This window comes from Chanodichthys erythropterus, chromosome 12, assembly GCF_024489055.1.
Source record: "Chanodichthys erythropterus isolate Z2021 chromosome 12, ASM2448905v1, whole genome shotgun sequence".
Lineage (NCBI taxonomy): Eukaryota > Metazoa > Chordata > Actinopteri > Cypriniformes > Xenocyprididae > Chanodichthys > Chanodichthys erythropterus.
This window is the reverse complement of record NC_090232.1, coordinates 30,013,627-30,033,414: the sequence shown is the minus strand read 5'-3', so window position 1 is coordinate 30,033,414 and position 19,788 is coordinate 30,013,627. Positions and strand designations below refer to the sequence as shown.

Genomic DNA, 19,788 nt, shown 5'->3' with positions numbered 1-19,788 from the left:
AATACTGGGATTGTACAGAGACATATAGCAGCATCCTGGGAGGAAAGACAATGCCAAGCCTCATTCTGCATGTGCTACAACAGAGTGGTGTCTTAGATACTCTACACTGTAAAGTGAATGCTTGACTGACCTGCCTGCAGTCCAGATCTGTCTCTTATTGAAAATGTATGGCCCATCATAAAAGTAGAATCAGAAAACAACAACCGTGGGCTGTTGAGCAGCTGTCTTACATCAGGCGAGATTGGACAAAAATTCCACTTAAAAACAGCAAAATTAATTCAGTTCAGTTCAATTCACATTTATTTGTATAGCGCTTCTCACAATACACATCGTTTCAAAGCAGCTTTACAGAAAATGCATGTGTCTACATTACAATTTAGAGAGATTATCAGAGGTGATGTATTGTGTCCAAGTAATGTATTTTAGAAATGTACAGTGCTCTGTGTAAATGGGTACACCCCCCTTGAAAAGTAAAATTTTATACAATATCTCAAAGAACACAAAAACAATTTCCAAAATGTTGACAAGACTAAGTTTTATATAACATCTGTTTAATTTATAACATGAAAGTAAGGTTGATAATATAACTTAGAGAACAAAATTTTCAGTTTTACTCAAATTAGGGTGATGCAAAAATGAGTACACCCCACTGGTGTCCAGCAGACAGTTGACTATAAAAGGGTGTTAAAACCCCTTCCCATTTCATGCTGAGGAATGGCATGCATGGGTGTCGTCCACGAAAGAAGTCTCTCCTAAAGCCCAGGCACAAAAAAGCCCATCTAGAGTTTGCCGGGGCCCATGCTGACAAAGATGAACACTACTGGGACTCTATACTCTGGAGTGATGAGACCAAGATAAATGTTTTTGGAACTGATGACTTCAAAACTGTATGGCGTCGCAAAGGTGAGGAATACGAAGAAAAATGCATGGTGCCTACAGTGAAACGTGGTGGTGGCAGTGTCCTTATGTGGGGCTGCATGAGTCAAGTCAAGTCACCTTTATTTATATAGCGCTTTTTACAATGCAGATTGTGTCAAAGCAGCTTTACATTGATAACTGGTTCATAATTTGGCTGCACAGCAGCTCTTAAATAATAGTGTCAATGCAGGCAGATCAGAAGCACTGTTGAATAAATGTCAATAATACTATTGAATATCAAATGTCAAGTCAAATGTAAAGTGTCCCCAACTAAGCAAGCCAAAGGTGACAGCGGCAAGGAACCCAAACTCCATCAGGTGACATCAGGTGGCAAATAAGTGGCAAATAGGTGTTAAAATGGAGAGAAAAAAAAAAAACCTTGGGAGAAACCAGGCTTAGTCGGGGGGCCAGTGCTCCTCTGGCGAACAGTGCGTTGTTACAATCAGGTTGCTATCATAAGTCTGATAGGATTGCAACAATGAGTGCTGCTGGTGTCGGGGAGCTGCATTTCATTGATGGCATCATGAATTCACAGATGTACTGCTCTATACTGAAAGAGAAGATGCTACCATCACTTTGTGCCCTTACTCGTCATGCACTTTTCTTACATGACAATGATCCTAAACACGCATCTAAGGCCACTGTTGGATTTCTGAAGAAGAACAGGGTGAAAGTGATTCAGTGGCTCCTGATCTGAACCCAATCGAACACCTATGGGGAATTCTGAAGAGACAAGTTGAGCATCACTCTCCATCCAGCATCCAGTCTCTAAAAGAGGTCATTCTTGAAGAATGGAAAAGATAGATGTTGCAAAAAGTCGACCAACTTGTTCATTCCAAGCCTAGAAGACTTGGTGCTGTCATTAAAAATCATGAAGGCCAGACAAAGTAGATGTAGTAGTTTTTGTTGTGGGGTGTACTCATTTTTGCATCACCCTAATTTGAGTAAAACTGAAAAATGTGTAATTTAAGTTATATTATTAACCTTAAAAACCTTATAAGTTAAACAGATATTAAACTTGTCAACATTTTGGAAATTGTTTTTGTGTTCATTGAGATTGTTTAATATGTTACTTATCAAAGGGGGTGTACTCATTGAGCACTGTATATATGCAAATCATGCAGTGAGTCTACATAATGTATTCATTTTAGGCAGAAACAATGAGCTCATTTAGGTAATTATTACAAGTTGTGAACATAATGATTGCAATATATTGATCATTTAGATCTGGTGCATGTTGATTCAGAGTTTGCACCATCTGAAGTCCCTGCAGGGGTTGGGGTCATCTCTTCACATGTGTTGGGGCATCTGAAGTCTTTGTAAGTGGCTGGATCCAAACTGGAGCTGGCGTAGTTTAGTTACCTCAGGATGGGGCATCCGAGATAAAACACAAGAGCAAATGCAAAATAATTATCGTAGCTGCTGTTCATAACATATCAAGCAAAAATAGTTGCATTTGATCTGATATAACTTGAGTATAAGGTTATGAAATGTATTATGTGAATGCTCGGCTAAAGAGATGTGTCTTTAATCTAGATTTAAACTGCTGGGAGAGTGTGTCTGAATCTTGAACATCACACCAAAATGATTTTGGCCCATCAATTCCCAAACAATCAAAAAGCGTAATTAAAAGGAAAGCTGATGTGACAGTGGTAAACATGCCTCTGTCCCAACTTTTTTGGAGTTTGTTGCAGCCATCAAAATCAAAATTAGTTTATATTTCCAAAATATACTTAAAGGGATAGTTCACCCAAAAATGAAATTCTGTCCTCATTTACTCAGCCTCAAGTTATTCCAAACCTGTATGAATTTCTTTCTTCTGGTGAACACAAAAGAAGATATTTTAAACCAAACAGTTGATGGTCCCCACTGCCTTACTGGAAAAAATATATTAAGGAAGTCAATGAGGCTAATTTTGATGGCTGCAACACACTCCAAAAAAGTTGGGACAGAGGCATGTTTACCACTGTCACATCAGCTTTCCTTTTAATTACGCTTTTTGATTGTAGGGAAATTGAGGGGCCAAAAGCGTTTTTAGTGTGATGTTCGAGATTCATACACACTCTTTTGTAAGTTAATTAAAGTTTAAACAAACCGAAGATTCTTGATTTTATTGCACTTTACAAAATGTCCCAACTTTTCTGGAAATATTTCTTTTGTACAAAATTAATTAACAACATTCCCATAAAACATGAAATATTTTGAACAGAGAAAGAAAAATATATAAGAATTGCCTGGGATATTCCTTAATAAATTGCCAGTTTTTCATGATAGAATTTAGTGCATAGCCTCCTAGCAAAAAACTTTCAAAAACTCCATAGAAAACACTTCCACTCAAACCTAGTGAAATGACATAACATTTATAACTGTGAAAAAATAAAATAACTAATATGATCTTTACAAACAAAAGTATAAGATTTGATCTAATACTGAGACATAAAAGGCATGGGATCATGACCGGAGAAGTACGATGATAATAAAGTAATCTACAGCATAACAGGAATGATCCAGATGGGTGTCACATATGTCTTGCCTACTGTTTTAACATGTAAATAACTATAACATTTTGTATATTTCCCTGGAATTGTAATTATCCAAGATCTAAACAGTTATCCCGATCATTGGGAACCAATGAAAGAGGAGTTTAGGAAACTCGCAATACCTGTGGACCTGTTTCATGTTAGACCAGCAGAGGGCGCCCGTGTTTTTCAGCGCATATATAAGATGCTCAATCCACGCGCCGGCCTTTTCAGCTGAGTCCGCGATCAGGTCACAGCCAGCGCTGTTTGCCTCCTGACACCCCAAACACAATCCGACAAAATGATCATCTACAAGGACATCATCACCGGTAAGAATAGTGTATAATACAACGTTGGTAACCGAAATGTTATATTTTTGCCGATATTTTTTGCACCGAATGTTGTTGAATTGTTTAAAGAGCCGGTCTTTCCCGGCTCACCGCGGCCTAACTTTCTTGAATGCAGTTAGCTTAGTGGCTAACCAAGCTGTTAACTATACAGACGCTCGTTTCTATTATTGCGGGATTAAATGTTTCTCTGCTGTGTACCTTGTCTTTGAGAATTACTCTACTCAAACTACTTAATGTTTTAAAAGTTTTCGGTTATATTTGAACAAAGTTGACGGTAAATGGGAGTGTTAGCGGCTGAGTTAAAACGCCGGTCGGCCAGTTTTTCCCTCGGTAGAAGTTGGACTGTTAGTTTTAACACTCATGCTCCTCTAAATCAGTTTGTTTTGGGAAATAATATACCTCTAGTGAATTTGACTTTAACGACGGAAACTGATAATTTTGAAGATCCAAATAGCTTATTTTTTCGTTTTCACAACCCCTTTATGAGACGATGAAGTGAGCGCTAAACAGGGCGTGTTACTAGTCCAGGCCAGTTCACTTTAGTCATCACTCACTCACTTCTGAGGGCCTTTAAAGGGACATTTCCTTCATATTTAAGAATTATTGACCTTTTCTCGAAGCCCCGTGACACTTTGCGCAATTATGGATGAATAACATCCGTTTAACTCCAGTCAGAAGCTGAAAATAAACTTGTTTAAAGGTAGAATGGTAAAGCGAACTGGTTACAATGAGGTTCTTTTCAGCCCTCAAGCATCGAACAACATTAGGAGAATTACAGTAATTACTTTTCAGCAGATTATGAATTACCCCCTAAAGTTCAAACAAGTATTTCCGCAGCAATGTTACGGATGTGTTAAACAAACACTACTGTTGTAATTAGTCTGTTGCATAACGTACATGTTGCGTCAATGAAAAATGTTTCGTCATGATGTGGAACATTGATGATGATTGATGACAAAGTGCTCTGCGTCATCATAACTGAAAACAAATATTGAATTTCTCTGTTTGGGGAAACCATGTTGTTTGGGATTGGATGTGAAAATGGGCAGACAGTTACGCTTTAAAGCATTGGAGTGAAAAACCAAGCAGGATTTTGAGCAGAAAGTGAGACTGTTAGTGCATTGCACTGAATATTCATGAGCGTTAATTAAAACCGGACCACAGGAGTGCAGTAGGCCATCTGTTGTCTTCCACTTAATATCAGTGGGAAATAGATATAAAATAATCAGAAGTAACTGAATACATTGGACTGAAAAACTAACTTTACATTGTTTTCTTTCACAGGGGATGAGATGTTCTCCGACATCTACAAAATCAAAGAGTCTGAGAATGGAATGATGATTGAAGTGGAGGGAAAGGTATGCAGGTTCTTTTTAACCAAACTGCTTTTTTTATTTTTTTTATTTTTTATTTTTTTTTGGAGTCGCAGCCCTCTTATGGACGTACAATGATGACAACTTAGGACACCTTTGAAGGTTATGACCTATGAAACCACTATGTATACAGAGTACGAAGTTTGATGGGCTGTAGCAAATTTTTTTAATTTTTTTTGTGCAACCCAAATTTGTGTCAGTTAACACATTTTTCCAACCAGTTCTGCATATATAAACATTGGTTGTACAGTTGCTAATCAATATGTTTGTGATGTGATATCCGCTACAGTCATTGACTCGTGTTTTTGCAGATGATCAGCAGGTCAGAGGGAGACATAGACGATTCACTGATTGGTGGCAATGCATCAGCAGAAGTTCAGGATGAGGGCTGTGAGAGTTCCACTGTCAGCGGTGTGGATATTGTTCTCAACCACAAGCTTCAGGAGACCTCCTTTGACAAGAAATCTTACACGGCCCACATTAAGGACTACATGAAGGCGTAAGTTTAATGGTCATGAGGCATGTTGTACCTTGAAACAGGCTCGGTGTACTGTAAATATCATGGTGCGCATCAGTTTTCCTGTATGGTTGAGGTTTTGCATCATTGACAGCTCAGAGTCTTGCATTGTGGCCACCTGGGTTTCAAAATGTTTCGATGCAAAATTAAAGGTCCCTGCGCTTTCTGCCTGCCCAGTTAGTGGCTTGTAAGATTGAATTGGGGACTACAGAATTTTTATTTGAAACCACTGTGCTTAGTATGTTTTTATTTTTTTTTTTTATTATAAATGTTTTGGTAAATTTTGCTTCCCCTCCTCATTATGACAGAGTGAAAACCAAGCTACAGGAAATTGCACCTGACCGGGTAGACCCTTTCATGGCTAACGCACCGGCTGAGGTCAAGAAAATTCTAGGCAACATCAAAAATTATCAGGTAGGCTGCAGTAACTATTAATTTTGTCATTATGCTGAACTTATATACTCTACCTTTGAAAAGCTTGGGGTTGGTGAAATTCTTTAATGTTTTTGAAACGTCTTGCATTAAATAGAGCAGTTTTGTGGGATATTAAATTAAAATTGCTTTTCTATTGTAAAATATTTTAGAATGCAATTTATTTCTGAGATGGTGAAGCTGAATTTTCAGCATCATTACCGGTCTTAAGTGCCACATGATCCTTCAGAAATTGTTCTAATATACTGAATTGGTGCTCAAGAAACATTGCATCAATTTTGAAAACGGTTGTGCTGCTTAATATTTTTGTAGAAACCGATGCTTTTTTTCAGGATCTTTTGAAGAATAGAAAGTACGTAAGAACAATTTTTAATGTGTATTTTCTGAAGTATTCATAAGGTATTCAAGACTTAGTCTTACTGTTACAATTTTTGAATGGTATAAGTTTAGGGCTCAAATTAAATGCCAAGTAGGTTGTTCTGCCTTGAGTGTATTGAAACTTCAGACATTGTCTTTAAGTTGAGTCTGCAGTAAATTAAAGGCTATTGTCTTGGGTTACAAAACAGCCTGTGGGGTCTGCTAACTGATTTTCTTATACAGTTTTTCACTGGAGAATCAATGAATCCGGATGGCATGATTGGTCTCCTTGACTTCCGTGAGGATGGCGTCACACCATACATGCTCTTTTTCAAGGATGGTCTGGAGATTGAGAAATGCGTAAGTTTCTGAAGAGATATATATATATATATATATATATATATATATATATATATATATATAAAATTTTTTTTTTTTTTTTTATGTTTTTCCGTGGAGTTTCCGGAAATTTATAATATCATTCTCAATTTATTGCATAGCATCCACTGATAGGCCTGTTGCCATAATCTATGGCCTCTGGGTTTGCACAAGGATGCAACAGTAATTTTCCTTATGATGTCTAGCCATCTGAATGGTGGCTGGAGAGGATTGAATGGAGGAGAACAGGACAATTTCATTAGCATTAAGATCTGATTTAAAAAAAAAAGTTACATGATAATGGTTTGCTTGAACTTTTTTTTTTTTTTTTGCTGGTGCTTAAGTGTTTGGGTTTTGATGGTATTAACTTGTAACAAAACTGATTCTTGTGTTTCTCTTTCTCACCGTAGTAAATTTCCCAAATGTCTACAAGTTACCCCTCCAACTCTGGCCTCTGCTTGGTGGATTGGGCCCATGGATTAAACCAGTCATTCCCCTCATTCTTTCCATCAGGACCAGAGGATCTTTTAAATTTGAGGCCGCTGTTTTCGTTTCTTGACTGGCTTACGTCCATCCATAGCAAGAAGACGTGAACAATCCATTCATGAAATTAAAAACAGGACTTTTAGCAAGCCAAACCACAGTGTGAAAAAGATTGTGGTAATAAAAAACTGACTAATTTTGGGGTTCTTTTATTTCCTTGTCATCATGGAGGTGAAGTTGACTTGCTGGCTTCTCATTTGCTGTGCATGTCAGCTTGTTTCAGCAGATGTACAGTTGTAATTTCCCCCCTGTTCCCATTGAGTCACAGGATTGTATAGGATTTCTTGGCACCATTATTGAATAAAATCAAGCTGCTGGCTAATTTAAGTTTTTGCTTGTTTACTCTGCCTAACTTGTCTGCACGTGTTGTCACTTTTCTCTTAAAACCTAGTTCTTTATCCAATTAGCTGTTGCTCAGACTGTCATTGACAAAATGATCAAGGAGATAAACCTTTTTTCAAGATAAGTTGGAAGCTCTACAGAGGTGGCCAAAATTTTTACTATACAAAGGACCAATAGTCAATTTTGATTGAGGCTAGTGGGCCAAAATGAATTTTCTATTAGTCCAGCTATAAACAAAGTTTAATTTAAAAATTGAAGAGTTTTAAATGTTCTTTCAATGCAAAACGAGTTTAAAGGTGGGGTGTGGGAATTGAGTGGCATGGGTTAGGCATTTTTGCCTACACAATGAATGCCTACACAAAGTTGTCCTAAAACCTAACTCTTAAAAAACAAAAAAAAACCTGAAAGATGTATATTATTCAGAGGTTGTAGACATAATACAAAAAATATATATTATAAGCTTAATTCAAGATATTTGGGACATTTTTTCCCCAGTCCTCTCAATGGAAAGTGTCCTGTTTTATCTGAATTAACTCTAAAGTCCTTACTGTTTGAAGGTTTTCTGTTTTGAAAAAAAAAAAAAAAATTGCCTGCAAGAAGGTAAATCCAAACTTTACAACTAATGTTCATATAGTTGTACATGTACAAATATACCACAGTAATGAATTAAAACAAAAGTTGTGCTAAATTGCAGGTAGTGATTAAAGTGCATTTGTTAGAGTAAATACATACGTGGACAAAATTGTTGGTACCCTTGATAAATTATCAAAGATAAAAATAAAAATCTGCATTGTTCATCCTTTTGATCTTTAATTCATTAAAATTAGCAAAAATCTAACTTTTCATTGAAGGAAAATAATTGAAAGTGAGGGGAAAATCACATTATGAAATGTTTTTTCTCCAAAACACATTAGCCACAATTATTGGCAACCCTAGAATTTTTATGAGTAAAATATCTCTAAAATAACTCATGAAATTGTCCAGCCATGACTTCCTGTTCCACAGGAGTATAAACATGAGGAACTCCAAGTGAGTGGCCAAAAACACTTAAAGGAACTCCACTGGAGAATTGCGGAGATTAGTTGAGTCTAGAGTCTCTGAAAGCCTAAAAAAAAGATCAAACACCACCTACATCCCCACAAGTTGTTCGGGAGGGTTTCAAGAAAAAATCCAGAAACAATGTCCAGCATATTCAGTTGTCAGACAAGACTGGAACTTCAAACGGGACCAGCTTCTATGGTCAGATGAAACTAAAAAAAGCTTTTTGGCATCAAACCCACCAGATGGGTTTGGTGCACACATGGATAAAAAGTACCCCACGTTTAAATATACTGCTGGATCTTTAATGTTGTGGGCCTATTTTTCTGCTGGAGGTCCTGGACATCTTGTTCAGATAAATGGTATCATGGATTCTATCAAATACCAACAGATAAAAAATCAAAACCTGACCGCTTCTGCTAGAAATCCAATAATGAGCCGTGGTTGGATCTTCCATCAGGACAATGATCCAAAACCAACACAAAAATGGGTCACTGAGCACAAAACCAATCTTCTGCCATGGCCGTCCCAGTCCTCTGACCTGAACCCTAAAGAAAATGAATGGAGTGAACTGAAGAGAGCACCAACATGGAGCTGGAATCTGAAGGATCTGGAGAGATTCTGTATGAAGGAATGGTCTCTGATCTCTTGTCAGGTGTTCTCCAAACTCATCAGGCATTATAGAGCTGTTATCATGGCAAAATGAGGATGCAAGAAGCACTGAATAAAAGGGTGCAAATAACTGTGGCCATTGTGTTTTGGAGAAAAACATTTATTTCAATTCTTTTCCTTCAATGAAAGGTTAGATTTTTGCTAATTTGATCAATTAAAGATCAAAAAGATAAACAATGCAGACTTTTTAGTCATCTTTGATCATATTTACCAAGTGTACCAACCATTTTGTCCACATCTGTAGCTTGCCCAGATGTATATTGGAAACACAAATGCCTGTTTTTTTTGTTTGTTTTTTTTTTAAGATGGGTGTGTCTTGCATCTACATGTGAAAGCAATGAGGTAAATTGTTCTTAAAGTCCTTGATCAGCATATGAAAGAGTCTTTAGCATTAGTATAGAGAATGCGAAATGCATCACAAAACTGTATTCTTCACCCCCTCTCCGCCCAGCAATTGTTCAGGCTAATCTTTAACTTTACACATTCTATTAACTATAAACTTTGCAACTACATGTCAGCTAACTCACATTAGAGTATTAGCAGACTGTAGGGTTAGTAGAATAAGATCTCGTGGTTGCAAAGTTATTTATAGTCAGTAGAATGTCGGTTCGAGGAGCATCAGAATAAAGTGTTAGCAGATATTAATCATCGAAATAGCACTACCCTAGATTTGTAACTCCACCTAGGAAAAATCTTTACATAAACGTAGTTAGATTAACTGGTGTGCTCAATATCATTGTCCCAAGCCTGACATTTGTGTTTAGAGTACTGGTATAAAAGGAGTTCATTAATGACTGTACTAAAAGATCCTTGGGTCTTGTAGCTGCAAAGAAAGCCCAAAATCACCCTGTTTTTGGTAACAAGCTGCTTTGTGTTTCTTGATGCCTTTTTATCCCTTTCTTGAACACTATGCCAGAGAATTTTGCTTACAAATTTTAAAATGCTCACAATTTGGCCTAATTATATTTTAAATTTCCATGACAGAATTTCTCTGGTATAGTGGTATACATTTTAGGGATCATGTAGAACCCTCAACAAGGTTCATTTGCACTCTGTGATTAGCTGAGGATAAAGGACAATAACAATATTCTAATATATTATGAAATAATGATAATTAAATTGAAATTATTAAATACTTTGATTATTTGAGCATTTATCCCAGTCTTGCTCTGTGAATCATCAGATACAACATGGACAGTTTTTTGTACAAAAACCTTTATTTCAAGAAATTAATAACGCGAAATATATAAAATAAAAGTGTTTCAATCAGAAAACTAAATCTGAATAAAACAACTGTTTACCATTATTCTATCAACACGTTTTCTTAAAAAACGTAAACATCTTATACACACACAACAAGTGATGCAAGTTCTTTTCATCTCAGTCTGATGACAGAAGAGCTGAACTGAACAATTCTATTACTAATTTCTTATGGGGATTCCTCAATATAACAAGCATAATAAAACTGCTTAGCATTGTAAAATGCCACATAGGTTTCTGATACACCTTTAAAAACTATTGAATCACCCTTAAAATGATCCAGAAATAACATTTTGAACTTTCTGGGGAAGTTTGTTTTTCAGATTTTCATAACCACAAAGAGTCCGAGAGTGAAAATAATCAGTCACTCTTCTCTTCATTCTGGTAGTGTCTGTACTCCGGTTTGAGCTCCCAGGTGTTCTTGTGGGTGCCTTTGACATTGTATATGCCAATGTCCCGTAGAATCTCCTTCAAATAAATCTGTAGGGAATGAGAAAGGGAGTTTTTATAGGTACACTACATTCAAAAGTTTGGGTCATTAAGACATTTTTTTGAAAGAAATTGCTACTTTTATTCAGCAAGGATGCATTAAATTGGTCAAAAATGGCAGTAAAGACAGTGTATTGTATTGTTTATTTATTAAGCACCATTTTAAACAACAGTGCGTGTAACTCACCACAGGCTGTTTTGTGATGTCCACCAGATCCTTAATGTTATAATACTGATGCTTTTCAAAGGCGGAGAACAGCATGTCCAGCACCTGCTGTTTATCTGCACGTGCCCTCTTCCCTTCTTCTTTCTTCCTCTTTTCATAGTCCAGCTGAGAAAAACAGGAACAAAGAGAGTGTGCATCAACAATCAATTGTATAATACTTAAGACATCTGGCCTATGACACAAAAGCTTGACCTACATTATAGGCGTGATTAGCCACAGGTTTGTAGTTGGTGGTAACGGCTTTGTCGAGCTGCTGAGAAAACCTGAGAGGTTTAGATAGCTCCTCGATCTGCAGTCTGCAACAAAAGACAACATCCTTTATGAGCTCTAGCTACAAACATGTTCAAGTTTTAAGAATCAAACAGCATTTTTTCTTTTTCGATAATCCATTACACTTAGATGTACGTCACAATATGGAAACAAAAATCTGTTGCTACTTCTGTTTCATTGTGACTAGGTTTAGAGTTAAAGGATTAGTTCATTTCTGAATTAAAATTTCCTGATAATTTACTCACCTCCATGTCATCCATGATGTTCATGTCTTTCTTTTTTCAGTCGAAAAAGAAATTAAGGTTTTTGTGGAAAACATTCCAGGATTTTTCTCCATATAGTGGACACCTGGTTACCAACGGGTGGAAGGTCCAAATTGCAGTTTCAGTGCAGCTTCAAATAGCTCTACATGATCTCAGATGAGGAATAAAGGGTCTTATCTAGCGAAATGATTTTCAAAAAAAATAAAAATAATAATTTATAAATTAACCACAAATGCTCATCTTGCACTAGCTGTGATCCACCATGCAGGACATCATCATGTTAGAAAGGTCACGCGTGATGTAGGCGAAAGTACCGATCCAGTGTCTACAAAGCGAACATGTTGGACAATTTTGAAGTTGGAGGAGCAAATGAGATGGAATTTCAGTCTACATCACACGTGACCTTTCCATCGTGATTACGTAATGCGTGGCACATTGTAGAGCAGAGCAAGACGAGCATTTGTGGTTAAATAGTATATAAATACATTATATATAATGTTTTCCTCAAAAACCTTAATTTCTATTCAACTGAAGAAAGAAAGACATGAACATCTTGGATGACATGGGGGTGAGTAAATTATCAGGAAACTTTAATTCTGAAGTGAACTAATCCTTTAATGTTTGCTTACAGTTAGTGCTCACTTGCTAAGCGGTCTATGGAGGCAGCATTTTAAGGCATCACCAGTGCATCTGCTTATTTTAACTCAAGTTGGTCAAATTCATCATGTATTCTTTATGGAAAAGATAATCCAAGAATACATTGCAAAACATTTGGTGAAAAAAAAAAAAAAAAAAATATGGCAGAAAAATGTTTATGCTGCATATTTATTTTCATTGATTACAGAAAAGCAGAGCTAAAACAGTTCAGTGAAATTAAAAAATTAATTTACACCATATTTGTGTGTGGTACCAATATTCAAATGCTTATTACAGAATCCTGCTGTCATCTTAGCGACATGCTGACAAAAAATGATAATTTATGCATTTATAATTTACATAGCAAATACTATTATTTTAGTCTTGTTCCCCATGTACATACTATGCACTTATTATAGTAATTCCAATAACTGGGTAATAAATAGGTACTAACCCTGAACCTAACCCCATGTAGTTACCTCATATTACCCAGTACTTTCTTAGGCAAGTACACTGTGAGTACACGTATGTGAACATACTGTAAAATAAAGTGCAACTCCTAACCCTAAAACCCATGTTGTTAATTACTAATTAAATGTATCATTTTAGAGTGAACGGGCCTCAATAGCAGTTCAAAAGGTTTTGTAACAGAGCTAGTGTGTGCATATATGAACATACTTCTTCAGCTTCATGTAGTTTTCACTGACGGCTGGTCTGCATTCAGCTCTCTGCACCACCAGTCCTTCCAGTGCAATTTTATCTTTGTGAGAGAAGAGACATTAATACTCAGTGACAGTTGGAATGAAGCAAACGCTGCTGCAACACACAGCCTATTACTGCTCAGTCATTACACCAGCTGTGAGACACGCAACAGTACGTTCTGTACAGTCTCTGCTCCAAACGGTGAAATTTCAATACACCAATTCAATAGTTTAAATTAGGCCAAAGAAAGGATTATTTAAATTTGCTGTTTTGTTGGCTGATTGTCAAATTAAAGGTCATCAGACCATTATAAACAGTACAAGGCTTGACTAGGTCATTCCTGGACCTCCACTCAAGCAGGGGGCGACGGTGAGCACTCACCTGGGCCTGTACCTGTACCTGAACCGCTGGCCTCGGCATCTGACTGCCCTACAAGAGGGATGGCAACATGAGAACGAGGGGGGTGACATGCCAAAGTAATCACGGCAGGCCAAGCCTCACGCCAGATTCTTACACAGCAGTGAGCGAAAGCAAGCGCACAAATAGGCACAAACCACGCAGATACAACCAAAAAGCCACACAGAACCTCTGATCAATCAGAAACCAACATGGAAATTGATCCAAATTAATCCAAGCAAAAATCACATACCAAAGGTCACTACGCTGTCTATGGAGATGTATAGATATATAATAAATAAATTTATAAAAAAGAAAAAAAATTATATATACATTTACATTACTGTTCAAAAGTTTGGGATCAGTAAGATTTTTTTTTTTTAAATACATTCATTCAGCAACAAATTCATTAAATTATCAAAAGTGAGAGTAAAGACTTACATTGTTACAAAAATGGGTAATTTAATTAAATGCTGTTTTTTTTTTTTTTTTTTTTTTACTTTTTCATTATGAATCCTTAAAAAAAAATTAAATAAATCACTGTTTCCCTCCAAAAATATTACTCAGCATACATAAATTTTTAACATTGATAATAATAAATGTTTCTTGAGCACAAAATCGACATATTAAAATGCTTTTTGAAGGATCATGTGACACTGAAGACTGGAGTAATGGCTGCTGAAAATTCAGCTTTGCCATCACAGGAATAAATTACAATTGAAAATAGAAAACAGCTGTTTTCAATTATAATCATATTTCACATTATTACTGTATTTACAGTGTCTTTGATCAAACAAATACAGCCGTGATGAGCATAAGAGACTTTTAAAAACAAAATAAAAAAATCTCACCGATCCCAATACACACACAAAAGGTTAGAATACTGTCATAAATAATACATTTCAGGGGTGTGACGATACACTTAGCTCACGAGATAATACACAATATTGGGTTCATGAGAACGAGAAAATATTTTAACATTATTTCTAAAAAAAATCTTTATGATATTAATACGACTGGAAAAATAAGTCTTATTTAACTGAAAGTCATGAAATGCAAAAACTTTTTTGGTGGTAATAACAATAGACCTAACTGAACAACAGCCTTTAAAATGATTAAAAATACATATATAATAACAATGAGGCAATAATATTTGGATTAAAGTATCAAAAGCAAGTTATCATGTGGTTTTATTGAACAACACTGTTATATATATATATATATATATATATATATATATATATATATATATATATATATATATATATATATATATATATATATATACACACAATATATAAAAAAATCAAGTCACCGTCATGCGTGACATTTCCAACGTGATTACGTAATGCGTGACGCATCGCAGAGCTAGTGCAAGACGAGCATTTGAGGTATATATATTTTTTACCTTTTTTTCCGAAAATGACCGATCGTTTCGCTAGATAAGACCCTTATTTCTCGGCTGGGATCGTGTAAAGCAGGGGTTCCCAAACACATTCCCCAACGTTGCACATTTTGCACGTCTCCTCTGTCTGACAAACCCCTTTCAGGTCTTGGAGTCTCGACTAATGATCTGATGATCTGAATCAGGTGTGTTTGATTAAAGAGACATGGAAAACATGCAGTTTAGGGGAGGCTCCAGGAATGTGTTTAGGAACCCCTGTTGTAGAGCCCTTTGAAGCTGCATTGAAACTGCAATTTGGACCTTCAACCCGATGATCCCCGCTGAAGTCCACTATATGGAGAAAAACCCTGGAATGTTTTCTTCAAAAACCTTAATTTCATTTCGACTGAAGAAAGAAAGACATGAACATCATGGATGACATGGGATAAATTATCCTCATTATACGAGTAAATTATCAGGAAATTTTAATTCCCAAGTGAACTAATCCTTTAATCTTTAACATTTGACCAATGCGACAGCCACTGTAATTTCTTGAACAAAAATATATTGACATTAAAACAAGAATTTTAAACTTTTACTTTGAAATAGCGATGAACAACAATTTGCATATTTAGAAACATATTGATGTATTCTCCTGTGTCGGCGTAGGTTTATAAAAGATTTACGTTACAAATGTTGTATTCCCAGATGAATGTTATAAGCAACCCAAACTCACAGCATATGCAGAGATGGAGTTTGTCATTAATTAATAACTGTACAACACTTCACTATGAAACAAAGCGCGTCAGACTTTATATCCATTCCCAAATACACGTTATTAGAAACCCAAAAAAACAGCACATGCAGAGACTGAGTTCATGTGGAACAGCATTTACTGTGAACGGAGCCACTCTGAGATGCAGGAAGAAACAAGTAACCTGCAAGCATGTAAATAATTAAAGCATCGAGCTTCACTCTGAAACCTGCAGTGCATATATTTGTCATATGCAGTAAAAGACAGAACAATATAATGCAAGCAAAGTAAAAGGTTTGCCACAAACTCAACTGTTCGCTGATATCGCGAGATAGCTTTTCACCTCGACGAGAAAGGTTGTCATGTTTTATTATTGCGAGATCTCGTCACACCCCTAGAACATTTACAGTTGAGCTAACAATTAAAACAAATTGATCAAAAAATATAAAATCATCCCCGAAAAACATTTTTGAACATCTGTCCAAAACACTCAGCAGAGAAGTGACTAGGCAATTTTGCACTCAAGCAAATTATAACAACTAAAGAAATCATCCATGATTGAATCCGAGGTGAATTAGGAGAATGGCAACTATACAGAGTTGCTCATGCACACACAACACCCAAGCTACACAAAACAAATCATCGTTAATCAAAGATAAAGGCGGTGAGTAGATTTGGCTTCCAAAACCAGTGATATTTGAAGGCCCATAATGTCTTCTACCGTCAAAAACACCACACGCGCACACGCACACACACACACACACACGCACACGCACACGCACACACACACACACACACACACACACACACACGATTGAGAGGCAGAGGTCAGCAACTGCAAAAGCTTAAGAGACCAGATCAAAGCTATCACAACCTAATATCTGATTCATCTCACAGAACAGACAAAGAGTAGAGAATGTAATTGAATAGAACTAGAGGAAGAGAGAGTATGAAGCAACTGAAGTTTGTACAGGACATCCCAGAGATTGCACGAAATGACCATATAAACAGTTTGAAAGCAAAAATAGTGATACTATACTAAATACTCTCATTAATAAGTAATTAACAACCATTATATAATTTTTAACATGTCATTGTACACAAATGTTAAAAAATGATCAGTACATGCAAGTATATGATTTAAAGTATTACAGAACTTTTTAGGTGCAAGTGGTTCTGATTTTGGACATCAAGTTGTGCCCCAAAGTATCAACTTTTTATTTTTTTTAAAATATAAAAATCAAACATCAAAATGTATAGATGTAAATATAATACTAAATAAAAATAATAATCAAATAATTAGTAATAATTTTTGTTAATGACTTAATAATGAAAGTTATCACTATATATTAATGAAAATGGTAATCTGACTTACCCATTTTACTTACCCATTTAAATTAAAGACAAATGTAGTACTTTGACTGCAGGTCATTTTAAATGCATTCGTTTCAGGTTTTCTAAATTTAGTTTGATCACACAGGCCTGGTTTCACAGACAGGGCTTAGATTAAAGGGTTAGTTCACCTAAAAATGAAAATAATGTCACTTATTAATGCCGTTCTACAGCCGTAAGACCTTTGTTCATCCTCAGAACACAAATTAAGATATTGTTGATGAAATCTGATGCCTCAGTAAGGCCTCCATTGCCAACAATGACATTTCCTCTCTCAAGGTCCATAAAGGTACTAAAAACATATTTGAATCAGTTCATGAAAGTTCAGTGGTTCTATCTTAATATTATAAAGCGACAAGAATACTTTTTGTGTGGCAAAAAAAAACTAAATAAAGACTTTTCAACAATACCTATATAGGCCGATTTCAAAACACTGCTTCAGAGCTTTACGAATCGAATCAGTGAATCGGAGCGCCAAAGATTTCAGCAGTTTAGCCATTGGATAGGAGATCCGAATCATTAGATTCGAAACAAAAGATTCATAAATCTCAGAAGCTTCATGAAGCAGTATTTTGAAATCGGCCCATATAGATATTGGCTGCGTCCGAAAACTGGAAAATGCTGCCTTCCGAGGACACATTTCAAGGTAGTAAGGCATCAAGGCACATCCAAATCCAATGTTAGCTTCACTTCCTCTCTCATGAGATACCTTCCTCAGATCGATTTTTGAAGGAAGCATAGATGTATCCTTAGCTGCCTTTGATATCCCACAATCCTGTGCTTTCCATTCTGTGACAGTTGAGCTAGAAAAATAAAGATGGCGTCCGAAAGTTGCGTTTGCTGCTCAGTTTGTGTATAAATGTACGATTTTGATCAACATATTTCACTTTTGATATCCTTTCTATCGAGAAATTACTACTGTAGAAATTAAATATTTGTTTAGTTCTCACCAAAACTCGTGCTATATTGCTGTAGATTGTTACGCTGCCTAAGAAAGTCGGTCCGAAATCAATTTCGTGAGGTACCTTAATGCACAAATGCTGCCATACAAGTCATTCTCTTATAAGATAGCGAGGCAGCAAGACAGCTACCTATGTTTTCGGACGAAGCCATTGTTGAAAAGTCGTCATTTTGTTTTTTTGGCGCAAAAAAAAATTCTTATTGCTTTATAATATTAAGATAGATCCATCCAATTCACATGAACTGTTTCAATTATGTTTAGTACCTTTATGGACCTTGAAAGTGGCTTTGCTCTCAATAGAGGCCTCACTGAGCCATAGGGTTTCATCAACAATATCTTAATTTGTGTTCTGAAGATTAATGAAGGTCTTACGGGTGTGGAACGACATGAGGGTGAGTAATAAATTACATTATTTTCTTTTTCTTTTTTTTTTGGTAAACTAACCCTTTAAGCCAGGATTAGGCCTTAGTTCAATGAGAACATTTAAGTTGCTTTTATAAATGTGCCTTAGGAAAAAAAAAAAATACATTGAAAAAACAATGGCACTGACATATTTTAAGATATGTCAGTGCAAGTTGCTTTCAGTTAAAACAGAGTTTAATCTTAACCCTTGTCTAAGAAACCAGGGGTAAGAATTTTTAATTCCAGATTCAGCACAGCAATTCACAGCAAGCTATATTTAGTGAAATCCTGTTTCTCACCTGAAGAGTTCTCAGTAAAAACAGCTAGAGTCTGTCCACCGACAGTCTGAAGAGTGAATGGATGCTCTCTAGGGGCTCGTACCATAGAGGGCTTCTCCCCAATGGTGTCTATGGTGGTCAGCTCCTCATTGAGTGTGAAGGACACCTGTCAATCAATCAATCAATCAATCAGAAAAAACACTGACTCCACCTAAAGACACAAACCCACATATAAAAAATCTCAATGTGTACATGCTAGTTACCTCCGCTTTGCCTTGATTCCTGTACGAGCAAAAACAATAGTGTGAATATGAATGTATAAATGTCTAATATAAAGGTTATGTTTGTAGTAACGTACTCCATAACATTAAGCTTTGCTACATACTTGCAAATTCGGAGCTTTCCAACTTCACCTCTCCCTGTTGCTTTGCTCCATTGCTGTGACAAATACTTGGGGACCTTTATGAAGTTTACACACAACAATGGCTTTAAAACAATGTAATAAATACACTGCAAAGCATAGAAAACACATTGCTATTGTGATATACAGAGATGCTAAAGCCAGGTTAATACAACCTGAATCATTAGCTGTAGCAGTTCATCATCGACTGCTTAATAAAGCACTTACTTTGACCAGCCATACACCCGTATTCTGTTTTGCCCCAGTCAAATCCACCTCTCCTTTGTCTGACATGCTTGTTAATAGTTTAAAAATGTATAACTTATTCTAAATATTTCATGTGGATTTAATGCACCTCTTCCACGCTATACGCACTTTAGCTAGTACATCACCAAAAAACAAAAATCCGGTTGTACGGTGGCCAGAAAGGACAAAAAAAAAAAAAAAAACAAGCGGTTACACAGATTACAGTTAGGCTGCCACCTATGGGAGCCACAGAGAAATGTTTGACAGGCATTTTGTTCGATTAACCAGTT

General features: G+C 36.2%; 2 protein-coding genes and 2 non-coding genes across 5 annotated transcripts; 3 read left to right on the top strand and 1 right to left on the bottom strand.

Annotated features, from left to right (window-relative positions):
- Nucleotides 1-3,623: 3,623 nt before the first annotated feature.
- Nucleotides 3,624-7,714, top strand: tpt1 (tumor protein, translationally-controlled 1). The gene is made up of 6 exons (XM_067402952.1): nt 3,624-3,766; nt 5,072-5,145; nt 5,472-5,659; nt 5,986-6,091; nt 6,710-6,826; nt 7,255-7,714. The coding sequence occupies exons 1-6, from the start codon at nt 3,739-3,741 to the stop codon at nt 7,255-7,257; spliced, it is 516 nt and encodes a 171-aa protein (XP_067259053.1). The 5' UTR covers nt 3,624-3,738; the 3' UTR covers nt 7,258-7,714.
- LOC137033222 (small nucleolar RNA SNORA31) lies at nt 5,757-5,890 on the top strand. Its single transcript, XR_010896844.1, has one exon. It is a non-coding gene; the product is annotated as a small nucleolar RNA SNORA31 (small nucleolar RNA).
- LOC137033221 (small nucleolar RNA SNORA31) lies at nt 6,964-7,095 on the top strand. Its single transcript, XR_010896843.1, has one exon. It is a non-coding gene; the product is annotated as a small nucleolar RNA SNORA31 (small nucleolar RNA).
- Nucleotides 7,715-10,647: 2,933 nt separating the features above from the next.
- gtf2f2a (general transcription factor IIF, polypeptide 2a) lies at nt 10,648-19,664 on the bottom strand. 2 transcript variants are annotated; one of them, XM_067404492.1, is made up of 9 exons: nt 19,481-19,664; nt 19,238-19,311; nt 19,116-19,134; nt 18,874-19,018; nt 13,667-13,714; nt 13,262-13,343; nt 11,611-11,710; nt 11,376-11,519; nt 10,648-11,179 (listed from the first exon to the last, which is right to left on the bottom strand). In XM_067404492.1, the coding sequence occupies exons 1-9, from the start codon at nt 19,544-19,546 to the stop codon at nt 11,060-11,062; spliced, it is 798 nt and encodes a 265-aa protein (XP_067260593.1). In that variant the 5' UTR covers nt 19,547-19,664; the 3' UTR covers nt 10,648-11,059. The 2 variants fall into 2 exon arrangements, with proteins under 2 accessions (XP_067260593.1, XP_067260594.1); XM_067404493.1 differs by lacking the exon at nt 13,667-13,714.
- Nucleotides 19,665-19,788: the final 124 nt, after the last annotated feature.